This window comes from Pelodiscus sinensis, chromosome 20 (genome assembly GCF_049634645.1).
Source record: "Pelodiscus sinensis isolate JC-2024 chromosome 20, ASM4963464v1, whole genome shotgun sequence".
NCBI classification, from domain to species: Eukaryota; Metazoa; Chordata; order Testudines; family Trionychidae; genus Pelodiscus; species Pelodiscus sinensis.
Genome location: NC_134730.1, coordinates 26623711 through 26650050, shown reverse-complemented (window position 1 = coordinate 26650050; position 26340 = coordinate 26623711). Strand labels below are relative to the sequence as shown.

Sequence of the window (26340 nt, the reverse complement as noted above, 5' to 3'; positions counted from 1 at the left end):
GCAGGAGATCCGCCCAGCCCCACAGAACCCCAGCGGGCCTCCGTGCTCAGAGACGCGGGCTTACGGGCTGCGGGTTTGAAGGGCAAATGGGATTGCTGGTGCAGCTGCAGTCAGGCAGGTCACGCGGGGGGGGAGGGGCGGGATATCAGCTGGCTAAAGAACAGACCTGGAGGGAGCAGCCGCACCCCTGCTGGCTGCTGTCTGTCTCCCCCCGGTGCCCCCAAGCCTGCAGATGCTGCATAGGCAGGGCCATTCCCTACGCCATCACGCAGCGAGCCTGGACTTGTTCGTAAGCCCCCCCACCCCCGTGAGCCCTTGTCCTTGAGGAAGGTGGCACCTGGCAGCCGTGTTCCCTGTCATTTTTCCCATCCATGTGCGGAATAATTTGTTCCCATCCATGTGCGGAATAATGTGCACCACCAAGAGAAACACAACCCGGCTGGGCATGCTCTGCTCATCAGCTGGGTGGCGTTTGAATCTCTCCTGGGTAGCCGCCCAGGTGCTCAGCTTACAGGGAGCCTGCAGTGGGACAGTGTGGGGGGATGTGGGGCTGGTTGTGTTCTCATCCCTGCCTGGGGGGAGGAAAGGGGGCGGCTGCCAAGACGAACCTGCAGCTGGTGGGGCCGAGGGCTGTGGGATCCAGGAAAGAGACAGCAGCATGCGAGGCTGCAGCTATAAGCGCTTTGCAGCAGCTCTCCATACCCCTGCCGCCCTGGTCCCTCGGGCACGTCTCTCTGCTGGCAGGCTGCTCCTTCGCATGCCCCTTCCCCCCACCCGCTGCTGCCAGCCCTGCCGAGTGGGTCCCCAGAGCCACGTATGTCCAGGCTGGGCTGCTCCAGAACATCATGTACCAAACCCAGGGGAAACTGGCCCGGGGTAACTTGAGCCGCAGACTCCGGCCTCGTCTTCCCCCCCCCGGTGGCACGCTCGGCCGCGGCGCACAAAGCGACTCTTTCAGTGAGGCTGGTCCCCTGCACAAGGCGGCCAGTGTTCGGACGTCAGCTGCTGCTTTCGTAACCTTCTGCCCCGCGGGGCTGTTGACCTGGTTCCTTCGCCTCTCTCGGCACGGCGGCCAGGCCCAGCTGCGCAGCCGAGCCCCCGGCTAGACCCCACCGGGCCAGCTGGTTTCGCTCGCCTCCCAGCAGCTTGGGGGATGGTCCTTTGGATGCCGGAGAGGCTCCTGGGCCCAAGTCCAGGTGTGGGGAAAATTGGCCGGGCCTGGGCTGTGTTGCTGTGGATCGGCTGGTGGGTTTGCAGCCAGGCACCGGGAGCTGGCTGCAAGGAGAGCCAGGCCTGGCTGGTGGGGAAGAGCCGCCTGGAGAGGCAGATGCAGAGCTGGGGCGGGGGGAAGCACTAGGGCTGGAACAGCATGGACTGCCTGTGTGTGCTCCCCGAGCTGGGGCAGCTGTGCTATAAGGTGGGGGGAGTGTGAGGGCTATTGGTGGAGCTGTCTGGGGGGGGGGGGAGAGGGAGTAGCAGGGAGCTGTGGGCAATGCTCCCTCTTAATTTTTCCATTGCAGAATAAATTTTATTACACGCGCAGAGGCATGTGTGAATGTGCACCACCAGTACAAAGCCATGCTGTGGGTGCTTTGCTAATCAGCTGGGTGGCATTTGAACCTCTCCTGGGCAGCCACCCAAGCACCCAGCTTCCAGGGGCCCCTGGTTGTGGGTGGGACTGAGGGATATTAGCAAGGTCAGGGGAGGTGGCAGGGGGCCTGTTCTAATGTACCAGCATCACTTTGTACAGCAGGAGGAAGGCCAGCGAAGAACTGAAGCACATGGGGCAGTGTGCAAACACCCGGGTGTGCAGGGGGAGAGCGTGCAAATGCCGAGGTGTGCAGGAGGAGAATGTGCAAATGCCCGGGTGTGCAAGGGGTGAGCGTGCAAACACCCTAGTGTGCAGGGGGAGAACGTGCAAACACCCTAGTGTGCAGGGGGAGAACGTGCAAATGCCCGGGTTTGCAGGGGGTGAGGTTGCAAACGCCTTGGTGTGCAGGGGGAGAACGTGCAAATGCCCGGGTGTGCAGGGGGTGAGGTTGCAAACGCCTTGGTGTGCAGGGGGAGAACGTGCAAACACCCTAGTGTGCAGGGGACGAGCGTGCAAACACCCTAGTGTACAGGGGGTGAGCGTGCAAACACCCTAGTGTGCAGGGGGAGAACGTGCAAATGCCCGGGTGTGCAGGGGGTGAGGTTGCAAACGCCTTGGTGTGCAGGGGGAGAACGTGCAAACACCCTAGTGTGCAGGGGGTGAGCGTGCAAACACCCTAGTGTGCAGGGGGAGAACGTGCAAATGCCCGGGTGTGCAGGGGGTGAGGTTGCAAACGCCTTGGTGTGCAAGGGGAGAACGTGCAAATGCCCAGATGTGCAGGGGGTGAGCGTGCAAACACCCTAGTGTGCAGGGGGAGAACGTGCAAGCGCCCAGGTGTGCAGGGGGTGAGCGTGCAAACACCCTAGTGTGCAGGGGGAGAACGTGCAAAGGGGAGAGGGTGGGGCCAGGCTTCTAACCCTCCGATACACTAGAGGGGCAGTGCCAAGTGAGGGCGGCGCAGGGCGGGGTCTCTGGACAGGCGGCAGCTGATACAATGGGAGTTCTGGGCTGGGACATTGGCCTATTGTTGGGGGAAGAAAGCAGCAGCAGTTGGCGGCTGGGTGAGGGGTTTGCCCTCTGTGGTTTCTTAAAGTCCCAGTGTCGTGGTACCAGCTGGCAGGGGCAGCCAGGAGGGCTGAATTCCGCGTGTGCACGAACCTGGGAGCCCCCTGCCCTGCCCGTGCTGGAGCGAAGGCAGCTGGGGCAGGTGCCACGGGGGCGGGGCGGGGCAGATCTGCACCAGTGGCACAGCCAGAATAGGATGGGTGATCAGGCCCGGCTTTGGGGGGGGGAGGAAGCAATGGGGCCACCTCTCCCCCCGCTGGCCTTGGAGGAGGAGAGAGAGATGCTCTGGCCAGGGACACCTGTACAAATGGGAGCCCCCAGAAATGTGTGTCCCCTGCCCCCCCACTTCATCCCCGGCCGGGGAGCAGGCTCCAGACACGGAGGCTTGGGCCGGCGGGCGCGCTGGGGGGAGAGGGGCAAGCCCCCATGCTCCAGTGGGAGCCTAGGCAGGGCTGGGGGGCTGGGCCCCTGGTCTGCGTCTTAGGGGCTTGGCTCGGGTCCCTCCTTGCTTGGCGGGGGGGGGACAGTAGGTTGGAAAGAGGCTGCCCTCCCCCCCCCGAACCCTCTTCCCTGCTCCACCCTGAGCTCCCCAGGCCCTGCCTCCCCTGGAGCTCGGGGCAGCCTCCTGGCGGTAGCGTCCTCCGCCGGCTGGTCCTGACCCCTAACCCTACTGCTCCCCCGCTGCCTGGGGGCTCGGCTGCCTGCCCGAGCCGGACAACACCAGCTGCCGCAACCTCCACGCAGGCAGGCTGGGGAGGACGGTGTTGCTCTGGTCACGGATGCTCAGGAGCAGGGCTCCCAGCCCCCCACCTCCGGCTGGGGACCGGTCTCCTCGCAGAGGTGTCTCTTGCTTCCTTCAGGCTTGGCCATGTAGCCTCCCCGCCTCCCACGGGGCTCCGGCTCGCCCCAGGAGCTCGGTGCGGCAGAGACGGGGCCGGATGCGCCTCCCCCCACTGACACTCGCACCGTCAGCAGCCTAGGTCCGCACAGAGCCGCAGGTCAACGCCTAGCCAGGGCCATGGGACAGCTCCAATGGCTGCTAGGTGCCAGCACTCACGTCTCTCTGTCCTTTGGGACCCGGGGCGGTTGCCTCCCTGCTGAGAGGTGGGGAAATCCAGCTCTCTCTGGAGCCTGGTTGGTAGGTGTCAATGTCCCGGTGGCTGGATTTGCCGTTGTCTGGTTCTCCACGGAGGTGGGACCAGCCTGGGCTAGTCCCTTGTCCTGACCCATCCTGGCTCCGACAGCACGGTGATGTTCGCAGCTATGTCTCTTAGCCGGCCCAGAGAGCAAACGGTCCTGTTTGCCCCACAGCGTAGTCAGGTGTAATACGGGGAAACTGAGGCACATGTCGACATTGTAAAACGGTTAGAGACGGTTCCCATTTCATTGCAGCCCTGTAGGTGCTACAGCCGGCCGTGTGGCCATCCCAATAACCATGGGCTAGACTCCTCTGTCCCTGCCGTCATGGGATGAGCTGCGTAAGAACATCCATCCTGGATCAGAACAAAGGCCCATCTAGCCCAGTGTCCTGCCTTCGGACAGTGGCCAATGCCAGGTGCCCCAGAGGAAATGAACAGAACAGGGAATCATCAAGTGATTCCTCCCCTGTCGGCCATCCCCAGCTTCGGCCAAACAGAGGCTGGGGACACCAGTCCTACCCCATCCTGGCTAAGAAGCGTTGATGGGCCTGTCCTCCATGAATCTATCTCGCTCTTTTTGGAACCCTGTTCAAGTCCTGGCCTTCACAACATCCTCTGGCGAGGAGTTCCACAGGTTGACCGTGAAGAAAAACTTCCTTTGGTTTGTTTTAAACCTGCTACCTCTTCATTTCCTTGGGTGACCTCTGGCATGTATTAGGGTCCCCAGTGGTGCCCATCTCCTGAACTCTGCCCGGGTCCCTAATGGGCACCACGCACGCCAGTTTCATGCCCACTTTGCTAACAGTTACTCTTCGGAGAGAAGCGAGATCTCAGACTTTCCGCGTGGCTGCAGCCGCTGGGTCTGGTCAGCAATGGAAGCTGCTTTCCAGGGGTGTGGAGAGGCCAAGTCAGTGGGAGCCTCTGAAAATTAGGCTCCCGGTGGGATCCAGGGGGCCATGCTCTTGGGCGTGGAGTGCTCCAAGTAGCAGCCCCCCACCGCATCCCACGTAGGCAGGGTCCACGTGGCACCTCCGGGCCCAGGTCTCCAGAGCAGAGCGTGGAGAGCGAAATGTCCCCCTCTGTCCTGCCTCAAGGCCGCTCAGTTCGCTCTGTCGCCGCCAGGATCTTAAAGAGGCTCCCGTCACGAAAGGGAGCAGGACGGGGGAACCCGGCCGCTCTGCCCTCCCTCCCCGTGGTGCGCCGGCCCCAGAGCGGCTGCTTCGCTCTCGCCTGTGGGAGAGGGAGCACACCGGCCCCTCACCTTGGAGATGGTGCGCGAGCAGCGCCCCGCCACCAGGGCCGGCGCCTGCCTCGCGAGCCCCCTCAGCCGTCAAGCGGTTGCCAGGGATTGTTCCGACGGCTGTCACCTTCGGCTGCCCGTCGGCGAGCGCCCCGTGCCTCACGCTGACAGGGCCGAGCGCACAGCACGGCTGGCTGAGCAGGCTGCGGCCGGGGCCCGCGGGGGGAGAGGGAGGTGCTGGCAGGGGCGCATGGGGCTGCCGGGCCGGATGCCGGGGGGAACGCAGGGAGGACGGTGATGGAGGCTGAGATGCCCACATGGCTGCAAAGCCTCCTCCGGAAGGGGCATTGCAGGAGGGTTAATACCTAGGCCAGCTCCTCATTCAGCCTCTCCTTGGGCACAGGGGCAGCGGGTGCCACGAAGCACAAGCCACATGGCACGGGCCACGCCCTTCAGGCTCCACCCAGAGGAGAGACACGAGCTGGGCTGGGGAGATGCCGATACCTCCATCCCTGCCTAGAGCTGATGGCCGGAGTCTGCCGCTGGCCTCGGTACCCCTTGGACGAGGCCCGTGTTAGTAAGCTGTGCCCAGGCCTTTCCCCCTGCTCAGGTACCAAAGGAGCAGAGCACGAGCATCCCAGGGCTAAACAAGGCCTGAGCTGGCTCCAGGAAGGCTGCACCTGAAGCTCCCAAGACGCACCGTGTTGGGTGGCACGTCGCTGCCCCTCCGGAGTTTTGTGCCACCTTGCAGCATGGCCCAACCCCGGAGTTCCCTGTAAGTGGCACGCTTGGGTGGTCACCCAGGAGAGAGTCACACGCTGCTCGGTATATGTTTCTATAGGTGGTGCACATCCACAGGTGCCTCTGTGCGCATGACAAAATTTATTCCGCACCAGGGTGGAAAAATGAGACTGCTGGCTTGTGGGCACAGCCGTAACACAGGCCAGTGGCACTTTGAAAAGGGGGCAAATGAGGGCCGTTTTTAGTGTTTGTACAGCACCGAGCGCAACGGGGGCCGCCCACCATTGCTGCTCCTGACGGTCGAAACAATAAATAAGTGTAACAGTTCTGGCCAGGCGAGCGTGCTGGGCTGTTGGTTTTTTATAACACGGGCCAGGTGCCGGGGAAGAGCGGAGCCAGATCCAAATCCAGCTGGGGAGGGGGGGTTCAGTAACACGTCACCAGCTGAGCAGAAGAGCTGCTGTCAGTGTCAGGGGATGGAGGGAAACCCGATAGGCCTGTCCCTCGCTCTCTGGAACTGGACCCAGGTGGCTCCCCAGAGAAACAGCCCCCGGAGCGCCCCGCCCCCCACGGTGATGGAGTTGCCCCCCAGCAAAGCTTTGTGCAGTGAAAGGGTTAAGGGAAAGCACTCGGAGGGAGCCTGGGGTTCGGGGGGAGGTGCTGGCCAGCTGGCAGTAAACGCCCAGGTCTGTGCGGAGGGCCACGGGGAGCGAGGGGTTAACCTGGCCGGCCTGCTTGGGGCCCAGCCCTGATTTCCTTACAGCTGGGGCCCAGCCCCACTCAATCACAGCTGCAAATTGAGAGCAGATGCTGGGAGCTGTTCCCTCCACATTGCAGCCTCCTTGCTCGCTTCCCTGGGTTGCTGCCAGAGCAGGGGGGGTGCAGATTCCTGGGGGGCTCTGAGCTGGGTGGGGGCTCGTCTGGGAGCAGCTGGGGGCTCAGGAGGGAAGGGAGGCAGCAGGGAGCTTGCAGCATCCGGGGAAGGGCAGATTGGAGAGAGGGGATTTGCAGTTGGCCCCTTCTTCACTCCCCTTCCTCAGCTGGGCCTGTGCAGGCTGGCTTGGCTCCCTGGGCCTGGGGCTCGGTGGGGGGTGCCCCCCGGTGGCGGGGCAGAGATGCAGGAGCTCATCGCTGGCCTGGAGAAGCTGGTGTTTGACTTGGAGCGGGATGTGGCCCTCCAGCGAGGGGCCCTGCTCCTGCCGTTCCCAGGCATGGACAGTAAGTGGGGGACCTGCAGCTTCCAAGCTGAGGGGCCCTGGCCTGACCCCCAGGTCTTGCCCCAGCTCTGAGTTCACACTCCCAGCTCCCTGGGGTGTCTCTCTGCAGCCACGGGCCCGGAGAGGGCTCCGGCGGGTCATGCAGAGCGGCTGGGGGCTGGCAGGGGGCTCAGGGTGGGATCTGGCACTGGCAGCGCTGGGGTAGAGCTGGATGGGGTGTGGTGAGCACAGAGAGGGGCCCCCTGACCCCAGCCTCTCTGCAGGTGGCGATGCCGGCGCCCAGGTGCCACGGTGAGGGGCTTGCCCCCAGAGTGACACGAGGGTGCTGCATGGGGATAGACTGGTGGGTGGAGGGGGAGGCGTTCCCCTTCTTAGCTGGGGGGTTGGCCCAGCCCCGGGGTCCCGCCTCTGCAGAGCGACAAGTGGGGTGGGAGCGGGGCGTCCTGCAGGGGCTTACGGGTGGGGGACCCGCCCCCCGCTAACTGCCTCTCCCCCCAGAGTCGGGGGCGTCCGTGTGCGAGTTCTTCCTCCGAGGGCTGTGTGCAAAGGGTGAGTTGGGGGGGGGGGGGGGCGCAGGGACGCTGGCATTTTAGGGGCCGGGAGCCTGGCAGGGAGCCTTTCGTCTCCAGGCCCCCAGGCAGATTCCGGGACCAGCCTGTGGGGTCTGCCACCCACTTGGGATCCAGCGTCCCAGCTGGCACGAACGGGCGCCGGAGCAAGCGGGCTGCTTGGAGGCTGGCAGCACCACTCCCTGACCTACTGGGGACCCTCGGGCCCAGGGCCGGCGGCTGAGCATGGTCCCTCTATAGCAGGGGTGGGGAATCCTACGGCCCAGGGACCGGTTTGCCTAGATCTGGCCCTTCCGGCTTTGGGAAGCTGGTGCTCCGGCCCTGTGGCCCCCTCCTATCCGGGCTCTGCCCCCCACTCCGCTCCTGCACCCTCCTTACCACCCAGACCCAACACCCCCACTCTGCTTCTGCACCCTCCCTCCCACCGACTTCGCTCCCAAGCCTGATTCTCAGCAGCCCCCTCCCTCACACTAAATGCCTCATTTTTGGCCCCACCCCACTGTGTGTGTGTGTGGGGGGGGGGGATACCACAAAATCTACCAGCCCCGGCTCCCCTAGGCTCTGGTGTGCAAGGGGAATGGGGGGGGGGGGGAGGAGAAGAGAGGGGGTTGCTTCTTATTTTTTTGCAGCCCGACCCAAAAAAGGTTCCCCGGCCCTGCTCCACATGCTTCCCAGGGAGGAGGAGCGGGCGGCTGGCCTGGGGACCGAGGCCTTGGTCTGTTTCTGTCTCCGCCTGTCCCCTTCCATGGGGCTAGTGCCCTGCCCTGGCCTCCCGCCGGCGCCCGGGTACCATGCCGATGGGGTGGTCCGGAAGCACCTCGGCAGGGAGCCCTTAGCATCCGAGACCCCAGCTCAGCCGAGCGCGCTTCCTGGGGCCGCTCCCACCAGGGCCTGGGGCTCCACCCCCCGAGGTCCCGGGCGCGGGAGCGTCTCCTTCCCGGTGCCGTGCGAGACCCTGCTAAGAAGGGGGTCCCCACGCTGTCGGCTGTGCCTATGGCAGCCCCGGCTGCGGGGGTGCTGGAGAGGGGGTGTGTGGGGGGGGGGGAGACTCCTCACGGAGGCCTCACATGGGTGGCAGGCAAACCTAGCAGTGGGGGGGGGGGGCAAATCCCCCAGCCCTGAGCCCCTCCCGCCTGATGCCCTGCTTCCCCTGGGAGCCAACCCCCTCCCGTACCCTTGCCTGCCCAAACTGCCAGGCACAGCCCTGTCTGCACTCCGTCCCCAGTCTGCCCCCATCGAATGGCTCCGTGCCCCCAAGAGCCTGTGCAAAACCCTTCCCCACCACCGGGGACACCTCCATGTGCCACCCCCCCCTCCTGGCAAGACCCCCACCACAGGGACAGTTTTCCAGCCCCCTGCATGAGCCTCCCTGGCCCCATGGCTCATGGAGGGTAGGTGGCATGTGGGAGGCCAGGTATCCTCAGTCTCCTGGCCTGGCCCCAGACAGAGCGCCCTGCCCCAGTGGCGGCAACCCCAGCATGGCAGAAGCCCAGGGGCAGGCTGGGAGCCAGGCTAAAGGGGGCGGAGTGTGGGCGGGGCAGTTTGGAAAGGCAATGCCTCCCCTTGCCTCATAGCTGCGGTTCAGGAGCACCCCGGGCAGGGGTGGGAGTAGGAGCCGGCATCTCTCGGCAGGCGGGGGGGGAGTGGGCTCCTGTGGAAAAAGGAGGGACGAAGGCGTCTCTGCTCCGTGTCCAGGCCTGATGTGCCCCTTCCGGCACAGCAGCGGGGAGCAGACGGTGGTGTGCAAGCACTGGCTGCGTGGACTGTGCAAGAGGGGGGACCAGTGCGAATTCTTGCATGAGTACGATGTCACCAAGATGCCCGAGTGCTATTTCTACTCCAAGTTTGGTAGGTGCCGGGGCCTGGCGGCTTCGTGGCGCGGTTCGTTGAGCGGGGGCAGCTCCCGTGGGGCGTGCGCACGCTCCGGACCCCGTCGGAGCCGGTTCTTGGCCTGTCCGGGCCTCGCTCTGCCGGGACGGGTGGGGAACGGGGCCTGTCCCGTGCGAAAGTGAAGGCACGTTCAGGTCCTGCCTGACCCTACTGAGTTCTGACCCGGGCGGGTCTGTGCCCAAAGTCGACGTAGGTTTGAGATGGCTGGGCCGGCTGGCCCCCTTGGCCACGCTTTGTGCAGCCACAGGGCCAGAGTCACCTTGCGTGGGCCCCAGCCGTGGCCTTGCCTCTGCTTGCCCTCCACCGCCACCGGACCCTGCCTGCTGCTCTCATTGGGGAAGGGGTCAGGCAGAGAGGAGCAAGCTGCAGACAGGGGAAAGGGGGCCGGGAGGAGGGGGAGAGGAATGTGAAGGGGGGAAGGGGCAGAGGGAAGGGAGATGCGGGCGGGGGAGGGGACAGAGGCGTGGGGGTGGGGAAGGGGCAGAGAAGCAAGCAGGGGGCAGGGCCGATTGGGGACAGGAGTTCAGGGGGCACGCAGGTGGGGAGGGGCACAGGCTGAGTGTTGGCCCGGGGCCATCGGCACCCTTATAAATCCGGACCTGGCAGCAGGTTCCCGTTGCACCAGGGAAGATGGGAATTCCCTGCCGGTCGTGCCGGCTGCCCCCAAGCGCAGCAGAGCCGGTCCCTTGTCGAGGTGCGTTGCTCAGCCAGGCCTTTCATGCTAACGGCTGCTCCCCGGACCCTGAGGTCCATGTGCCCGCATGGGGGGCGGCCCCTCTACCACCCTGTTCTTGTTCAGGGTGTGAGCTCTGGAGAGCCCCATCTCTGTCTGGCAGGGCCAGCAGCTGAGATGTGGTGGGGTCGTGCAAACCCAGAGCTCTTCGTTGGGCTGGGGGCAGAGGCTGGAGGCAGGTGCTCAGGTGTGTTTAACCTTCTGGTACCGTGTGAGTGATTGCCAAGCTGGGGGAGCTAAAGGAAACCCCCAGAAGGAAGGGGGCATTGTAAGTATCCGGTCAGGAGCACTTGAACTCCCCCAGATCATCCCAAGCAGTGTTCTTGCTAACTTTTGCCATCCCCATGCAGAATAAATTTTGTTACGTGCACCAACGCATGAGCAGATGTGCACCACCTGTCAAAACACATGCTGGCCATGCTTTGCTAGTCAGCTGGCCAGCGCTCTCCTGGGCGGCCACCCAAGCACTGAACTTTCAGGGAACACTGCTCAGGTTTGATTCTGTGCTGACTTGACCTTTCGTGCTTTTGCTGGGGGCGGGAAGGGGGTGTATCTGGCTTAGGACGTTACGGGCCAAATCCCTGTTTGCTTTAGTGGGACACATGCCTGTTTCCTGAAGAGCTGAGGTTCAACCTGGTGCCTGTGGCCCAAAACGTTCTCTTCTCTCCTTATTCTGCAGCATGGTCTCTGCTCGCTGGGGGCTGCGCTCCAGCCCAGAGGTGGCTGCCTCTCAAATTTTGGTGCTCTCTAAACTGCTGTTCTTATGGTTCTTTACAGGGGGGGGGGGGGGAAGGAGGGATCTTTGCTGGCTGTCATCTTGAGAGGCAGGCAGCAACAGGACTTCAAATATGTGGCACTACAATTCTTTCTTCTCCATAAATATCCTGTCCCAGGCGAGTGCAGCAACAGAGAATGCCCCTTCCTGCACATTGACCCAGCCTCCAGAATTAAGGACTGTCCCTGGTACAACAGAGGGTTCTGCAAACAGGGTGAATGCTTTGTGCTTGGTAACTACGGGAACGGGAGCGGGGGCCTAAGGGGCGGGATGCCTGGGTTCTATTCCTGGCTCGGTTACTGAGGTGTGGCGTAGCCTTTTTTTTCCTTCCTGCCTCAGTTTGCCCATCTGTAAAATGGGCCCGATACTTGCCTGGCAGCACTCTGGGCATATTGAAGGCCCTTCAAGTGCTTTGAGATCTTCCAGTGATAAACACTTTGTTCTCTATAGAGTCCCTTGCATTATTCTGCAACACATGATTGTTCATGAAGCTAATTAAAAAATTGGCAACCGACAGGAGGTAGAAATGGAAAAGGGTACGTGTGTAATCTGGCCCTCATGACCCCCAAAATGCATGGCCATTGGATATGGTCTGTGTCTAAGCAGCTGGCTGGAATTCTGGGCACTGAGCACACAGTGGGGGGCAGGGAGTTAGACTGTAAAGGAAGAAATGAGGCCACAAACTCTTCACAAAGGGGAGGGGGGGGGGCTCCGTTCTCTGGTCCCAGGAAGAGACCCATCGCTGACCCAGCCCCAGTGGCGGCCCTGCCCCCTTTCCGTGCTGACTGACCTCTCTCCCTCTCTGGCTGTGCGTCTGTGGCAGGTCCGCTGTGTAAATACAAACACACCAGGAGAGTGATGTGTGTCAACTACTTAGCCGGCTTCTGCCCGGAAGGACCCAAGTGCAAATTCATGCAGTATGTATCTGGGAGGGGATAGGAGGGACTTTGGCAAGGCCTGGGGGGAGGGGTACCATGGAGACTGCCTCTACGAAAGCCCAGAGAGTGGGCAGTTGCCTCGGGGAGATGGAGGAGCACCTCTGTCTGCAGAACAGCTGGATCTTAAACCTGAGTTAATCCCTTCCACGCAGCCTCACCAGTTCTGTTCTGTGCCCGTGGCGCCATCTGCTGGGCAGGGCAGGTGACTGCATGTGGCTACCAGCTTCCCGGAATTCCGAGCCTGGGAATTCCCTGGCTTCCCACTCTGCCCTCCTGCCTCCCCTCCCCCATTTGGGTCTCGCACTTGGGTTTGCATGACACTGCCTGGGCCGGCCGGACAAGGCTGCTTGTGACAGAGGTTTGCTTGGCCTGTCAAATCCCCTGCTTGGTATCACTGACTGTCTTTTCCTTCTGCCCCTCCGACAGCCCCAAGGCCGACGTGACGCTGTGTAACTCGGATCTCTCCCAGGGCAGGCCTGGAAAGGCGCCCATGTGGGCGTCTCCTGAGGTGAGGGCTGGACACTCTTCAGCGACTAGCTTCTCCCTCCCCCCCACCCTTCTCCCTAACCCTGACTTGGATGATCCAAAACCGTTCACAAATTCACAGCAAGATCCCTGAAAACTGACCCCCACCCCCAAAATCAGCACTCGTCAGTAATGAGGAAACTGAACCCAAAGTTTTACGGAAGTATTAAAAAACAACAGGAAGTCTGGTAGAACTAGACTAACAAAACATGTAGGCTATGTCTACGCTCCCGGCTTTCTTGCGTGAGAAATATGCAAATGAGGCTACGCGTGGAATATCGCCGTGCCTCATTTGCATACCTAATGAGCCGCCCTTTTTGCAGAAGAGGCTCTTGCGCCAGAAGGAGCTGTCTACACTGCCCCTTCTTGCGCAAGAAAAAATCCGCTTGCGCAACGCTGTTATTCCTGAAAATAATCGGCATAGCGGCATTGCGCAAGAGGGTTTTTCTTGCGCAAGAAGGGGCAGTGTAGACAGCTCCTTCTGGCGCAAGAGCCTCTTCTGCAAAAAGGGCGGCTCATTAGGTATGCAAATGAGGAGCAGCGATATTCCACGCGTAGCCTCATTTGCATATTTCTCGCGCAAGAAAGCCGTGAGTGTAGACATAGCTGTAGATGGGATCATGAGCTTTCGGGGGCATAGCCCACTTCTTCAGATGGTTCTGAACATCCTATACTCCAGTCATCTGAAGAAGCGGGTTGTGCCCACGAAAGCTCCTAATACTATCGATGGCTACGTCTACATTGGCATGATCTTGTGCAAATACTCTTTAACGCAAGAGTTCTTGTGTTAAAGTATTTGCACAAGAGAGCGTCTACACTGGCATGTGCCTTTGCGCAAGAGCATCCGTGCCAGAGTAGATGCTCTCTTGCGCAGGAGAGCTCTGATGGCCATTTTAGCCATCGGGCTGTCTTGCGCAAGAAATTCACGTTGCCTGTCTACACTGGCCTCTTGCGCAAGAACAGTTGCACAAGAGGGCTTATTCCTGAGCGGGAGCATCATTGTTCTAGCGCAAGAAGCCCTGATTTCACACATTAGAATGTCAGTGTTCTTGCGCAAGAATTCCCGCTAGTGTAGACAGGCAGCATGTTTTTGTGCGAAAGTGGCCACTTTGGCGCAAGATCGTGCCAATGTACACACAGCCGATGTGTTTTGTTAGTCTTTAAAGTGCTACCAGACTATAAGTAGGTTGTTTTTTTAAGTCTATCCTGTACAGACTAACTCAGCTACCCCCTGAAGCTTTTTTACTTACGTGTTGGGGATGTTTGCAGAAACCCAAGGACTGGATTTACCCACCACTGGGGCGGGGAAAGGGTTGGGAAAAGGTGCCTGCTTGTACCCTTTAGCCTGGTGGCTACCGTTCTCTGCGAAGATGTGGGAGACCAAGATTCAACTCCCCGCCCCCCGACACCTGATGTGGTGCTGGGATTTGAACCAGATTTCCCGCGTCACAGGAGAGCCTCATAACCGCTGGGATCTTCCGGAGCGGGGTCTTTCTCCTCTCCCTTGCTGAAGTTGTGCCGCTTCCGAGAAATAGGCAGCAACACAAGGCTTTGAGTACCCTCGCCCCCGGCTAGAAAGTCCTTCTCAGGCCCAGCGGCTATCCATGGCAATTCACAGCCAGGGGTGAGATTCCAGCAGACGGGAAAGCCGGCTGTGAACCTCGGATGCTCCTGCCCTGTAGCTAGCTTGCCCTGACCACAGCTAGCCTGGCTGATTTCTCCTGTGCTGCAGGGGCTGACCCCACCAGCCGCTGTTGGCAAGCGAGGTCAGGAGCCGCAAGCCTTGGAGGTCCCCTCGCTTTCTCACCAGCCCGGGGTGAAGGCTGCCCCATGCCAGATGAAGAAGGCCCAAGAGACTGGGGGTTACCCCTACACCGTGCTCCGACCCCTTGGGCAAGTCACATGTTTCAAGGTCAGTGTCTGGTGCCGGGGAGCCCTTTACAAATGATTCTTCCCCCACACTCTCGGCTCCAAACAGAGATGCCAGTGCTTGGAGCAAGCCTTGTCTGGTCTTATTCCGAGGCTACTGCTATTATGGGACCCACGGACTCGAAGCCGTCGCTGCCCGGCTGCTGTTCCCCAAGGGGACAGAACAAGGTTCTACTCCAGCTTAAAAAGCACTTGGGTTTGCTGACTTGCAGCAGCTCCTTGCCTTGTTGTTGCCCGTTGCTGAGCCCTTTGTCTTCCTGGGTTTGCCACGATCTCTCACGCAGCCCCCAGGACTGGAGTGGGGGTCTGGATTGGCAGGGGAGTGGGCCGGTGCCATAAAACCAGAACAGACTCCAGTGCAGTGGGGGTGAGGCAGAAGGATGGGACGCTAGTTACCCTGCGGGGACTCTAGTCAGGAGTGTCGGTTCAGGGGGTCGGTACGACGAGTGCCTCGGTGACCCCACGTGTGGGACGGCCGCTCCGTCCTACCACCGATTAATTGGGACAAGAGTGGCGCAGCTGGCTGGCCATTATTCCTGTGGACGAGCCAGGCCAGATCCTACCAACCCGATATCTCCATCTCCTATGCCAGGACAAGGGGGCTGTGTCTAGACTGGCAAGTTTTTCCGCAAAAGCAGTTACTTTTGCGGAATAACTTGCCAGCTGTCTACTCTGGCCACTTGATTTTGCGCAAAAGCACTGACGTTCTACTGTCCGAAATCAGTGCTTCTTGCGCAAATGCTTTGACGTTCCCGTTCGGGCACAAACTCTTTTCTGGGAATGCTTTTGCGCAAAAGGGCCAGTGTTAGACAGCTGAAAGCTATTTTGCGCAAAAAAGCCCTGATGGCGAAAATGGCGATCGGGGCTTTCTTGCGCAAAACCGCGTCTAGATTGGCCAATCTAGACGCTCTTTTCCGCAAATGCTTTTAACGGAAAAACTTTTCCGTTAAAAGCATTTGCGGAAAATCATGCCAGTCTAGATGCAGCCGGTGTGTTGGGTTAAACCAGGAGTGGGGAACCTTCTTTGGGGTCAGGGACTGCTGACCCACAGAAAAATTAGTTGTCCGGGAGGCAGTGGAGGCTGGAAAGGCAGGGTGGGCTCCCCAGTCCTTAGGGGGGTGGAGCCCTGAGGCCCGGGCACTGGATCCAGGCAATCCAGGGGCCAGACTCCCCACCTGTTTTAAACCCTCCATCCTGGGCAATTGCTCTGTGCTGTACTAGGTTGATCTCCTTGCCCATGGGGATGTTCTGCTATTCGCTTCCCTTGCAGTGTGGAGAAAAGGGCCACTATGCCAACAAATGCCGCAAGAGTCGGCTGGGAATCCAGCCGGGGAAATGATTGGCGAGCACGCCAGGAAGAGGAGCCAAAGGAAGAGGCTATGTTGGGATACACTGGCGGCCAGTCAGGACAGTGGGTGTCTTTCTAAAGCCCAGTCGGAGTCATCCTGCTCCAGGCAGGTTTTTTTACCACTCTTTGCTTGGGGAAAGGGGAGGGAGAAATGCAGTTGCTTTGGAACTGTAACTGGATGTTTATTTTCTGACCCCACCCTGTTGTGTTGGCAGGGGGCTCAGGCCCGGCTGGTGTGTCAGACACTGATAATCATGCCAGCACTAAACCGTGGTTTTGAAAGGCACGGTCGAACAGTCCGCTTGGATTCTGGCTACTATTCAGGGGCCTGCTGTGTGCTGGGGTCAGGAAGTATTTCAGTAGGCGCGAAGTTGAAAAGGGCAGCCTCTGGCTTCTAGACTGCAATTCACAGCCTTTAGCAGGATCCTGTGAATCTACGGCCGAATCCAAGTTCTTTCCTCTCCCAATACTCAAGGTGCTCTCTCTCAAAACATCTCATGCAATTGCTGAGAGATGGAGAAAGAAGCTGACCTTTCCGTAGCCTGGAGTGGTTAGACGACAGGACGGGGACCAGAACTGGGTTTCATCACTAACCGCCACCTTGATGCGTGAACTTGGGCAAGTCACTTAATAGCTGTGTGCCTCTACTTCTCCTACTGTACAATGGGGTTAACACGCCCTCAAGAGGGGTGCTAAGGCTCCAGTGGAAGGCGGGACGATATTGCCTTGTAACAGCGCGCCTCGTACAAAATCGGAGTTAAGAAAACACCAGATTTATTGCAAGGGAGAGAGAAGTCTTGGTAAAATGTGGTTTTACTCTTGTTCGGCAGCCGGAGTGTTGTTTTTTAATGCTACTGTAATGTATTTGTAATAAAGCTTTTGGCCAACAGTTCTGGATCCCCTTTTGATTGCATTACGCTGTCCTGGAGAGAGGAAATAGAATCCTAGCTGGCTAGAGGCAGGGTTAGAATCAACACTATTTTAATCACTGACTCTTGTTTGTTCTGCTAGAAGGGTCATGTTCTACCCAGAGGACCGTCTGAATAGTACGGCTTGTCCTGTGCCGATAATAGGATGCTGCTGAGTTAATGTCATTCCTGCTTTGCTTTAGTGCCTCTTTACACGTCATTACGGCAACAGCTTCTGACAGGCCGCGTGTTGCTTACAAGGGAGAGACCGGGCTGGGTGGCTGCCCTCGTGCGTCGCGGTGGCTGTGTGGCGGAGAAGGGGTCTGTCTTACCCCGACTGCTGCGCTGTCAAACTGTCAGCTTGGAGCTCTCCAGATCAGATCTGACGTGGTTCCTGCAGCGCTTGACTGGCTCACAGCCCTGTCCTTAAACGAGCCAGGCTTTGCAGAGTGTGGCGTCTGGGCTCAGACTGTCGTGCAGAGCTGGGCCAAACAGCATGTCTTGCTTAGCACGGGTGCAGGACGCGGAATGGGACCAGGGGTTGTCATGCTTCCCCCGCTGAGCGTCTGTCATAGGTCCCTGGTGCCATCCCACTTTTACAACCGAGCTGGGGGGCTGGGCAGATGGTCCTTCCAAACTCCTCCTCTTCCTCTTATTGCTGGGATAGGCCAAAGGGCCTTTGCAGGCCCAACCTGCCACTCCCTTGCCCCAGGCCAATCAGGACGTGCTTGGCCAACCCTGGTGGTTGACTCTAAGTACCATGTGCCGGAGGGCAGGGAGCCCTGCAAGAGGCTCAGCACTTAAGAGTCAACCTCCAGTGGCTGCTCAGCTGGTGGGTGACTAAGCACGAGGTTCCCTTGCAGGGTGGAGGCAGACTTCATGGGATCCTTCCCTCCCAGCCCCCGGGTCAGTCCAGGCCTGGGGGAGGGAGTATGCAAAGTCTCCTCCCACCACCAGGGGTGTGGGCGCCTAGAGGGAGCTGCCAGCTCTTCAGAACAGCTGGCGGTTTTCTTGGGGGAGGCAGTGGGGGCAAAGACTTCATGTGCTCCCACACCCACAGACCAATCAAGGTCGTGGGTGGGGAAGCACGGGAAGTGTCCTGGCCCCGCCCCTTCCACCTGAGGCTCTGCCCCTTCCGGGGCAGCCCAGGGCCATTGCAAAAATTTTGCCCACCCCTGTCTTATTGGCTGGGGTCCTCTGCCCAGTATTCACACTGGAACCTGCCATTCACCTTTGAAACTAAAACATGGGGGGAGCAGGCGCCTGTAGTCCCTGCCCCCTCCCCTGCAAGTTCTCAGGGGCCTAGAACATCTGGCACCAGATTCAGGTGCTATATGAGCTAAAAGCAGGAGCTCTCAGGTTTTGATCTTCCAGTTTCTGCCCTATAATCCAGGTCTGGCTCTGCGGGTACTAAACATCAGCTCAGATTTCCTGCTAGTGCTCTCAGAAAACTGTCAGTCTCTGCAGAACGTGCCCCTCTGGCTAACACTACACGGTATGGGAGAGTAAATAGAAAACATTCCCTTTGGCAATAAATTAACGGAGCTGATTAAAACAGAGGAGAGCGCTGGCCTCCAAAGCTGTGCGATCTGCCGGAAAGTGGGTCGTACGCGCCGTGCCGGAGTCTCACCCGGCGGTCGTGTATTTTCTGTCTCTGATCCTCAAATGCCCTTGTGCCTTCCTTAGTGATGTCTGCGCCAGCGATCCTGTTCTTTACAGAAAAAGAAATACAATGTGAACGTTTCTCTGGTAGCATTTAAGCTCAGCCGGGACTTTCCAGTGGCCATCAATGTCTAAGCCGGAGTGCGATTTCACTGATTTGTTGGGTTCACTGTAATTGTCTCCTGCAGGTTAACTCAGCTGTCCTGTAAATGCCAGGCAGCGGAAGAATGATAGTTCAAGCAGGAAAGGAAGAGAACCCAGGGGAAATGCATCCTAATTACACCCAGCTAGCAGAAATAAGAGTATTGCGAGCACAACTGGCTAGATGCTTCCATGTACGTACTCACACAGAGTGCAAGGCACACCGCTTTGATTGTGCTTTCCCCAGCATAAATACACAGCAGCACGGCTGCGGCTAGACTGGCAAGTTTTTCCACAAAAGCAGCTACTTTTGCAGAAAAACTTGCCAGCTGTCTACACTGGCCGCTTGAATTTCCGCAAGAACACTGACTCCCTACTGTCTGAAATCAGTGCTTCTTGCGGAAATGCTCTGCTGCTCCTGTTCGGGCAAAAGCCCTCTTGCGCACAGAAAGGCAGCACAGAAAGGCAGGCTTAAAAGCTGGCTTGCCGTGAGCACCAGCTCCCCCCTCCCACCACGTGTAACTATGTAACCACTGAATTCAGCGGTTACATGTTTACATGGATTTGTGTATGTGGATTAGGGATGTTAAAATTCATGCATGTGGATACCTGCAGCTATCCACAAATGTGCAAGTTGCTAGATACAAAATGTATACATGTATCCACAAAAATGAGCCGCGAATATCCGCATTCCTATCCGTGAATGTGGATACCTGCAGATATAAAGTGAATATCTGCGGATTTGCAGGGCTCTAGTTAGGTACCCCAAACATCTATATTTGTAAATTGCACTTTTACGATGTACATCCACTATTGCGCCATTTGTTTGAAGTGAACTGAGAAATACTATTTCTCTTACCATTTTTACAGAGCAAATATCTGTAATAAAAATATAAAGCGAGCACTGCATACTTGGCATTCTGTGTTTGCAATTGAAATCGATATGTTTGCAAATGTAGAAAAACATCCAAAATATTTAATAAATTCCAATTGATATTCATTTTTTTGACCGTGGGTTTAAAACTGATTTACCATCATTCAGTCTTTTAATCATGCTTTATTTTTAGATAACTGTGATTATCGACAGCCCTAGTATTCAATGTTCCCTCTTTTTTTCCATCCATGTGCAGAATAAATGTTATGTGCACTGAGGCATGTGTGGATGTGCACCACCTGGTGGTTAAACACTGGAATAAATTGCTGAGGGAGATTGTGGAATCTGCATCACTGGGGATATTTAAGAGCAGGTTAGACAGACACCTGTCAGGGCTGGCCTAGATGGTGTTCGGTTCTGCCGTGAGGGCCGGGGACTGGACTTGATGCCCTCTCGAGGTCCCTTCTGGCCCTAGTGTTCTATGATAACCCTGAAATCACTTGGCTAACAGAGATTTGCCCCGCTCTAATATAAAAGGACCGGCTTGGAAGAGACAAAACATCAAAAAGAAAACCTTACTCAGATGCTCATATCTCCAGCCATAGCTCAGGATGCAATATCCAGCCACCAGCATGGAGATCCCAGCAGCTCCGCCCTTCTTTACGTCGATGTATTTGTTGTAGTAACAGCTCCAGGCTGGGGAAACCGAAATGCAGGCCAGCTTGGTTATTCGTCTCCAGCTGACAGACTAATTTTAGAAGCTGAATGGTTGGATGAGTCAAGCCACTTCCGTTTCCATGAAGATAACTGATGCCACCTACCTCGCCTTGTCTCCCACCCCGATGTGCTGTTGCTACGGGTTGAACCTCTATGGTCTGGCAACCAGACCACGGCTGTTGCTGGACAACAGACTCTCTGGACCGGAGAGCTCTGGGAGGCTGGCAGCATGGAGCCCAGCATCCGGAGCTGTCCAGGGAGTCAGAAGCCCAGCAGCGGTGGCCTGAAAGCAGCGGAGCCCGGCAGCCCTGAGGCAGTGAAGCTTAGCAGGGGGCCCAGTGTCCCAGGGCCAGGAAGCCTGGCTGGGTCTGCTGATGGATCCCAGGAGACCGTCAGCAGAGGGACTGGAACTGACCTCCCCTGGTCTGGCAAACTCCCTCCTTTGGGACCAGTCAGGTCCCGAGGGTGCCAGACCAAGGAGGGCCAATCTAATTTTTTTTAGACTAGGTTTCAGACAAGTCAACGTACAGAAAGGAAGCAAACGATCCAGGCTCACCTTTCCGCACTGCTCTGACCAGTCCCTTTGGAGAGAAGTCACAAGCTGCCAGCCAGCCAGGCAGCTCCTTGAGTTTCACATCCATCAGACGCCTTTCTGCAAGGGGAACTATGAAACAAAAGTCAGAGGTGGGACAACAGGGCTGGGTTATGTTGTCTCCCTTCCCTCCCAGTCTGCAAGCTGCACTCCCTGCATGCAGCAGAGTTCAAAATGATTCCAACAGTGGGATTTTCCCTGCTTCTTTCGAGGCGGAAAAACGTACCACCCTTCCCCCTGGACTAGAGAGATCATAGGCTGCATGAAGAGGTCCGTCCTATCTAGAAAAAACAAGGCCTACGTTGAGGGAAGCATGCTTGCTTTTCTAGGGAAAGCCATGCTAATCCTAGTGAATACAAATTAAGGTTCCATGTGACAGCTCGTAAATGAGGGCTTATTTACTCAATTAATCACTCAATTAATCACTTGTTAACAGGAGTGTTGTGAGCAAGAGCAGGAAGTCATTCTTCCGCTCTACTCTGCACTCATTAAGCCTCAACTGGAGTACTGCATCCAGTTCTAGGCAACACATTTCAAGAAAGATGCGGAGAAACTGGAGAAGGTCCAGAGAAGAGCAACAAAAATGGTTAAAGATCTAGGAAACGACCTATGAGGGAAGGCTGAAAGAATTGGGTTTGTTTAGTTTAGAAAAAAGGAAACTGAGAGGGGACATGATAGCAGCTTTCAAGTATCTAAAAGGGTGTAACAAGGAGGAGAGAGGAAAGCTGCTATCATGTCCCCTCTCTCCTCCTCGTTACACCCTTTTAGATACTTGCAAGCTGCTATTATGTCCCAAGTATCTAAAAGGGTGTAACGAGGAGGAGAGAGAAACATTGTCCTCCTTGGCCTTTGATGATGGGCCAAGAAGTAATGAGCTTAAATTGTGGCAAGGAAGGTTTAGTTTGGACATTAGGAAAAAATGCCTGTCAGGGTGGCTAAGCACTGGAATAAATTGCCTAGGGAGGTTGTGGAATCTCCATCACTGGAGATATTTAAGAGCAGGTTAGACAGACACCTGTCAGGGCTGACCTAGACGGTGCTTGGTCCTGCCGTGAGGGCAAGGGACAGGATCTGATGACCTCTCGAGGTCCCTTCCAGTTCTAGTGTTCTATGATAGCTTTGCCCCTTATCATAGAAGACTAGAACTGGAAGGGACCCCCTCCCTGATATTATATAATGGATGTAGCCCATCTGTGATTGCTAGGCAGAACATCTCAAAAGTAGTGACTGAAAGCCTCCTTTTACCTTGCAGTCCTTCCAAGAAACCAGGCTCTATCTTCTTCATCTTGATTTCCGTGTCCCCTTGAACAGGTCTCCCTGGAAGCATGCTCAGCCTCTGATAATTAGGATACAGTTCTGGAAACCACTCCAGCCCAATGGATCTTGCCTGTATATCTCTGCCAGAAGACTGGAACAGACAAGTGGGCTGGTTTTCGGAGGTGTGGACCAAGTGGTGTTTCAAAGCCAGCTCGCTGTTTCTTCTCCCTGCAATCAGGGCAGGCTCAGAAAGGAAACCAATCTGCTTTTCAGCCTTCTGAAGCTGTTGCACACAGGTTAGGTAGTGGCTGGCTATGCCTTCGCTGGCTCTACTAAGAGTGTCTCTTGCTGAATGGCGCCTCTCGATGAGGGAAGCCGAGAAAGCGGCCTTAGAATCCACGTCCCCATTTAAGTAAAACTGCTTCTCTTCTGTCTCGGTTTTATCCACTCTGTCCAGCGGGGTGAGGCAGTCGGCCTCCCTGTCATCAGTGCGTGTGTGCATTTCAGTTGCTGTTAAACTATCCCCTTTTTCGCGCTCTGCACTCAACGTATTATTTTCTGCAAGCTTCAAATGAAAACCATTTGTGTTCACGGCCCCTATAACGTTCTCGTTCTTCCAATGGTCAGGCTGGACTATCGCAGCATGGCTTTCAGAGCTGTCTGGGGCTAGTACTTCCATATAACATCTCTGGGTTGTAGAATTACCTGTGGTAGCACTGTCTGCCAGGGAGCCCTGAATTTTGGATTCAGTCCTACCTCTTAGCACTTTGACACGATGATTCTTAATAACTACTTTAGCTCCCTCAATAGCTGCCCTAGGAATACTTTCAAGCTCACTAGTGGGTAAATCCAAAGGACCCGCCACCTCCCGTGTTGGAGACCCTACCTTTCTTTGTTTCTGTTTTGCAGAAGATCTTATTGGGTCGCTAGGGAACTTCAAGGCAGATTTTTCATCCTGATTTGATGGAGGCTCTAGAATGCCACCAGGTGCCAAATTCTCAGCACCAGAAGTATTTTTACTTCTGCTTTTTTGGGTTTTGGGTAACTTCTTCGCATGCTTTGCTTCTGAAGTTCTATCCTCTGATGCTTTTGTGTGCATACTGGCCTCTTCTTGAACTAGTCTCATTCCTTCCTCTCGGTGGGTCTTTTCAGAAGCCAGTTTAATTTGCCGCTTTGTATTTTTACCTGGTTTTTCTGCAGGCAAACTGCTGGCTATTTCTGAGCCAGCAAAACTCCCTCTTTGCAAGGGATTTAATTTGCTTTCTGCTTTGTTCCCTGTTGTGTCAAGGTTTTTTTTCTTACTTTCTCTTTCTGAGCCATTGTCTATGCCTATCATCTTCTCTTTGCTTTGCCCCCTTTTTTCCTCGGGAGCCAGAGGTCTAACTGGCTTGGCATAAGATGCTTCCAAGTCAGGATATAGCACCTTGCCTGAGTCAAAAGCAGTGTTTCTGTCTCCTGCCATCTTACAGTGTGGTAAATGGGATTTCAGTCGTTTAAATGGCTTCCCACAATAGGGGCACAGTTCCATTCCTGGTGGGACACCTGCCATCTTTCTATCTGCAAAGGTGGGAAAATAAAAAAGGGTTATTTATGAGCAAGAAGAGATTCTGTGATAGGAATTATGGTGAAATGCTGCTCATTTCAGGAAAGGTGTGTAGGAGTGGAGAGAGGCCAGAAGCAGGGGCTAGTTTAGCAAGAGGAAGTTGTTTGACAGCAGGATAAAATGCATGACTAGTACATGGAAAGGGAAGCATGCATGGTTAAGTGATAAGCACTCCCAAGTTAAAAAAAAAAAAAAAAAAGACAGTGGCAGAGAGAGATGGAAGTGCAACAGTTCTAGAGTGGCCACAATTGAAAGACTGCAAAGGGAATGCAACTTGCAAGGGTCACATGCAGAAAACATGTCATTAAGCACAGCACTCCCATCTGTCCTGCCTGCATTAAACCTTGCATGATTGATCCTTGACGCAGCCGTGTGAACATTGCCTTTTTGATGCTGAGGGTCCCAGAACAGGATACCTCATTCATGCTGCCATCCCCACCCCTTACAAAAAACCCTCCACCCCCCTGGAAGGAGATCTGAGTTTTGCAGTACCCCCGGCGCTTCTTCTGATGTTTTCCCTTCCCTCCCTCCAGCAATTAGACACACAAAACCTCAAAGCAAAAAAGTTTGCCAGCCCCTTCCAGAGAAGGGCTGGCTTCTCTCTCGGTGCGTTGGGGGAAGGGGAGAGAACAAAACAGGATTCAAAATGCTGCCTGATTTGTCTGGGTGCTGGATGTGTAAATAAAAAACCACACCTCCCTACTCCAGCCTTTGTCACGATGACACTTCACTGAGAGCAGAAATACACCCAATTTCCTGGCTAAGCTCTCTCCTTCCTCTCTGCTCCATTAGCATCCTCCCTCCTCCTGCAGCAAGACCAATGGCTGCCATCCCATTTCCTACCTGCTCAGTGGGGACAGCTTTACTTCCAGCCCTGAGCTCCAGGAGCCTGGAGCCAGCAGCAGCATTTCGGAGGGGGAACACAAGTCCTTCTAGAGCAGTGGCTGGCTCTAGCTCTGTGTCCTGAGGGCTGCACCATCCTCTCTGCTCAGTCCCACGTGGTTGTGTTAATAAAGCTCTTGTTGAAGCTTGACCCTGTCACATGACATGTTATGTGCTACTTTTGTAGCATTCCTGTTGCAAACTGCAAGAGTTCAGGAACCCTGGCTCAGACTTTTCAAAGCCCCCTCCCATGTTATGAGATTGGCCTAAAAAATTATGTGATTGTAAAAAATAATACTTTTTGAAGGAGGAGAGTAGTTGATTTTTTTTAGCTTCAGGGGGTAGCCGAGTTATTCTGCACAGGATAAACTTAAAAGACAACAAATAGTCTGGATGCACTTTAAAGACTAACAAAACATGTAGATGGTAGCATGAGCTTCCGTGGGCACAGCCCAGTTCTTCAGATGACCCGAGTGTTGGATGTCCAGAACCCAAATGAAACTGATTTTTTTTAAATTTGCCTTTTGGGTTTTGAGCCTGAAGGTTCACCTTTCCTCTGTGAGGGCTAGAAGATTATTTTTGCAAAAGCGGCGAGGAGTCCTGTGGCACCTTATAGACTAACTGAAGTGTTGGAGCATAAGCTTTCGTGGGCAAAGACCCACTTCGTCAGATGCGTGATTATTTTTGTTTTTAAATGAAAGCCGACAGCATCACGACTTTGGGAGCCAGGGGTTTACGCAAAACCACAAAAATACCCTGACCAAGGAAGGTTCCCTCTATTTTTTTTTGCACCCTTGTGCATACATTTTGTTCTGTACACCAAGGCATGTGTGGATGTATTCCACCAGCAAAAACACATTATGCCAGCTGTGAGTGCTTTGCTAATGAGCTGGGAGGCATTTGAATCTCTCCTGGGTGACCGCCCAAGCACACAGCTTACAGGGAACATTGATGTCCCTGACACATGTGATGATAAAACCATGAGTTGGGTAACTAAAAGCAGCAGCTAAACCTAGGCCTTCTGTAGTGACCAGTGTCTCAATGTGAAAAGATAGGACAACGGTGGGACAGGAGGGTGGTTTCATGACCCCCCCCCCAAATAAGGAGCATCTCCCTCTCCTCCTTCCCCAGGGGAGAGCAGTGATAATGTCTATGCCTCTGCAGCCCCCTTGCTGTTATCACGTCTGCCAGTCTCCAATCTCACGAGGGAGGTGTTCAAAGGTTGGGGTGACAGGCACTAGTATGAGCCTCTAAATAAAAAGAAACAGAATAAAGCAGTAGGTGACCTTTTTAAGGAGGTGAGTAAAGCCATTGTTGAAGGTTGCCCTGATAAGGGGAATGACTGTTTGCACTGAGGGGCATCAGTAAAACTGAGTGATGGAGCCCATGTGGGGGCAGTGTCAATCAAGCTGTTGTTGAAGGGGGCCATGGGGGCTGTTTGCCCTGAGGGTGTCAATAAAGCTGTTGTTGAAGGAGGTCATGGGGGGCTGTTTGCCCTGAGGGTGTCAATAAAGCTGTTGTTGAAGGGGGCCATGGGGGCTGTTTGCCCTGAGGGTGTCAATCAAGCTGTTGTTGAAGGAGGTCATGGAGACTGTTTGCCCTGAGGGTGTCAATAAAGCTGTTGTTGAAGGAGGTCATGGGGACTGTTTGCCCTGAGGGTGTCAATCAAGCTGTTGTTGAAGGAGGTCATGGGGGGCTGTTTGCCCTGAGGGTGTCAATCAAGCTGTTGTTGAAGGAGGTCATGGAGACTGTTTGCCCTGAGGGTGTCAATAAAGCTGTTGTTGAAGGAGGTCATGGGGACTGTTTGCCCTGAGGGTGTCAATAAAGCTGTTGTTGAAGGAGGTCATGGGGACTGTTTGCCCTGAGGGTGTCAATAAAGCTGTTGTTGCAGGGGACCTACCCAGCAGCAGGGTGACTTCTCACCTGCCTGATATTAAATGTCACTGACTGTGGTTGTGCTACCATCAGTCTGGCTGAGTCGCTGGGAGGACTCAGATTCCTGCC

General features: G+C 56.2%; 2 protein-coding genes across 7 annotated transcripts; one reads left to right on the top strand and one right to left on the bottom strand.

Annotated features, from left to right (window-relative positions):
• The first annotated feature begins 6617 nt into the window (after nt 1-6617).
• Nucleotides 6618-16025, top strand: CPSF4L (cleavage and polyadenylation specific factor 4 like). 4 transcript variants are annotated; one of them, XM_075904022.1, is made up of 9 exons: nt 6618-6994; nt 7492-7542; nt 9283-9410; nt 10059-10146; nt 11079-11174; nt 11784-11877; nt 12325-12406; nt 14156-14335; nt 15623-16025. In XM_075904022.1, the coding sequence occupies exons 1-9, from the start codon at nt 6892-6894 to the stop codon at nt 15689-15691; spliced, it is 891 nt and encodes a 296-aa protein (XP_075760137.1). In that variant the 5' UTR covers nt 6618-6891; the 3' UTR covers nt 15692-16025. The 4 variants fall into 4 exon arrangements, with proteins under 4 accessions (XP_075760137.1, XP_075760138.1, XP_075760135.1 ...); XM_075904023.1 differs by lacking the exon at nt 10059-10146 and having other exon boundaries at nt 6640-6994; nt 9258-9410; XM_075904020.1 differs by lacking the exons at nt 7492-7542; nt 10059-10146 and having other exon boundaries at nt 6744-6994; nt 9258-9410.
• A 432-nt stretch (nt 16026-16457) lies between these two features.
• On the bottom strand, nt 16458-24479 carry MTNAP1 (mitochondrial nucleoid associated protein 1). 3 transcript variants are annotated; one of them, XM_006119068.4, is made up of 5 exons: nt 24298-24479; nt 21840-23408; nt 20559-20666; nt 19865-19981; nt 16458-18314 (listed from the first exon to the last, which is right to left on the bottom strand). In XM_006119068.4, the coding sequence occupies exons 2-5, from the start codon at nt 23398-23400 to the stop codon at nt 18235-18237; spliced, it is 1866 nt and encodes a 621-aa protein (XP_006119130.2). In that variant the 5' UTR covers nt 23401-23408; nt 24298-24479; the 3' UTR covers nt 16458-18234. The 3 variants fall into 3 exon arrangements, with proteins under 3 accessions (XP_006119130.2, XP_006119131.2, XP_006119132.2); XM_006119069.4 differs by having other exon boundaries at nt 16458-18319; nt 24298-24478; XM_006119070.4 differs by lacking the exon at nt 19865-19981 and having other exon boundaries at nt 16458-18319.
• Nucleotides 24480-26340: the final 1861 nt, after the last annotated feature.

Excerpts from the sequence above, each read along its gene's own strand:
- CPSF4L (XM_075904022.1), top strand. The coding sequence starts at position 6,892 with ATGCAGGAGCTCATCGCTGGCCTGGAGAAGCTGGTGTTTGACTTGGAG. Across the intron at positions 10,147-11,078 it reads AGAGCCGGTCCCTTGTCGAG|GCGAGTGCAGCAACAGAGAA; the intron begins GTGCGTTGCTCA and ends ATCCTGTCCCAG. Across the intron at positions 14,336-15,622 it reads GGCAAGTCACATGTTTCAAG|TGTGGAGAAAAGGGCCACTA; the intron begins GTCAGTGTCTGG and ends CTTCCCTTGCAG.
- MTNAP1 (XM_006119068.4), bottom strand. The coding sequence starts at position 23,400 with ATGGCAGGTGTCCCACCAGGAATGGAACTGTGCCCCTATTGTGGGAAG. Across the intron at positions 20,667-21,839 it reads TTTCTTGGAAGGACTGCAAG|TTCCCCTTGCAGAAAGGCGT; the intron begins GTAAAAGGAGGC and ends TTTGTTTCATAG. Across the intron at positions 18,315-19,864 it reads CTGGAGATATGAGCATCTGA|GATCGCTGGCGCAGACATCA; the intron begins GTAAGGTTTTCT and ends TGTAAAGAACAG.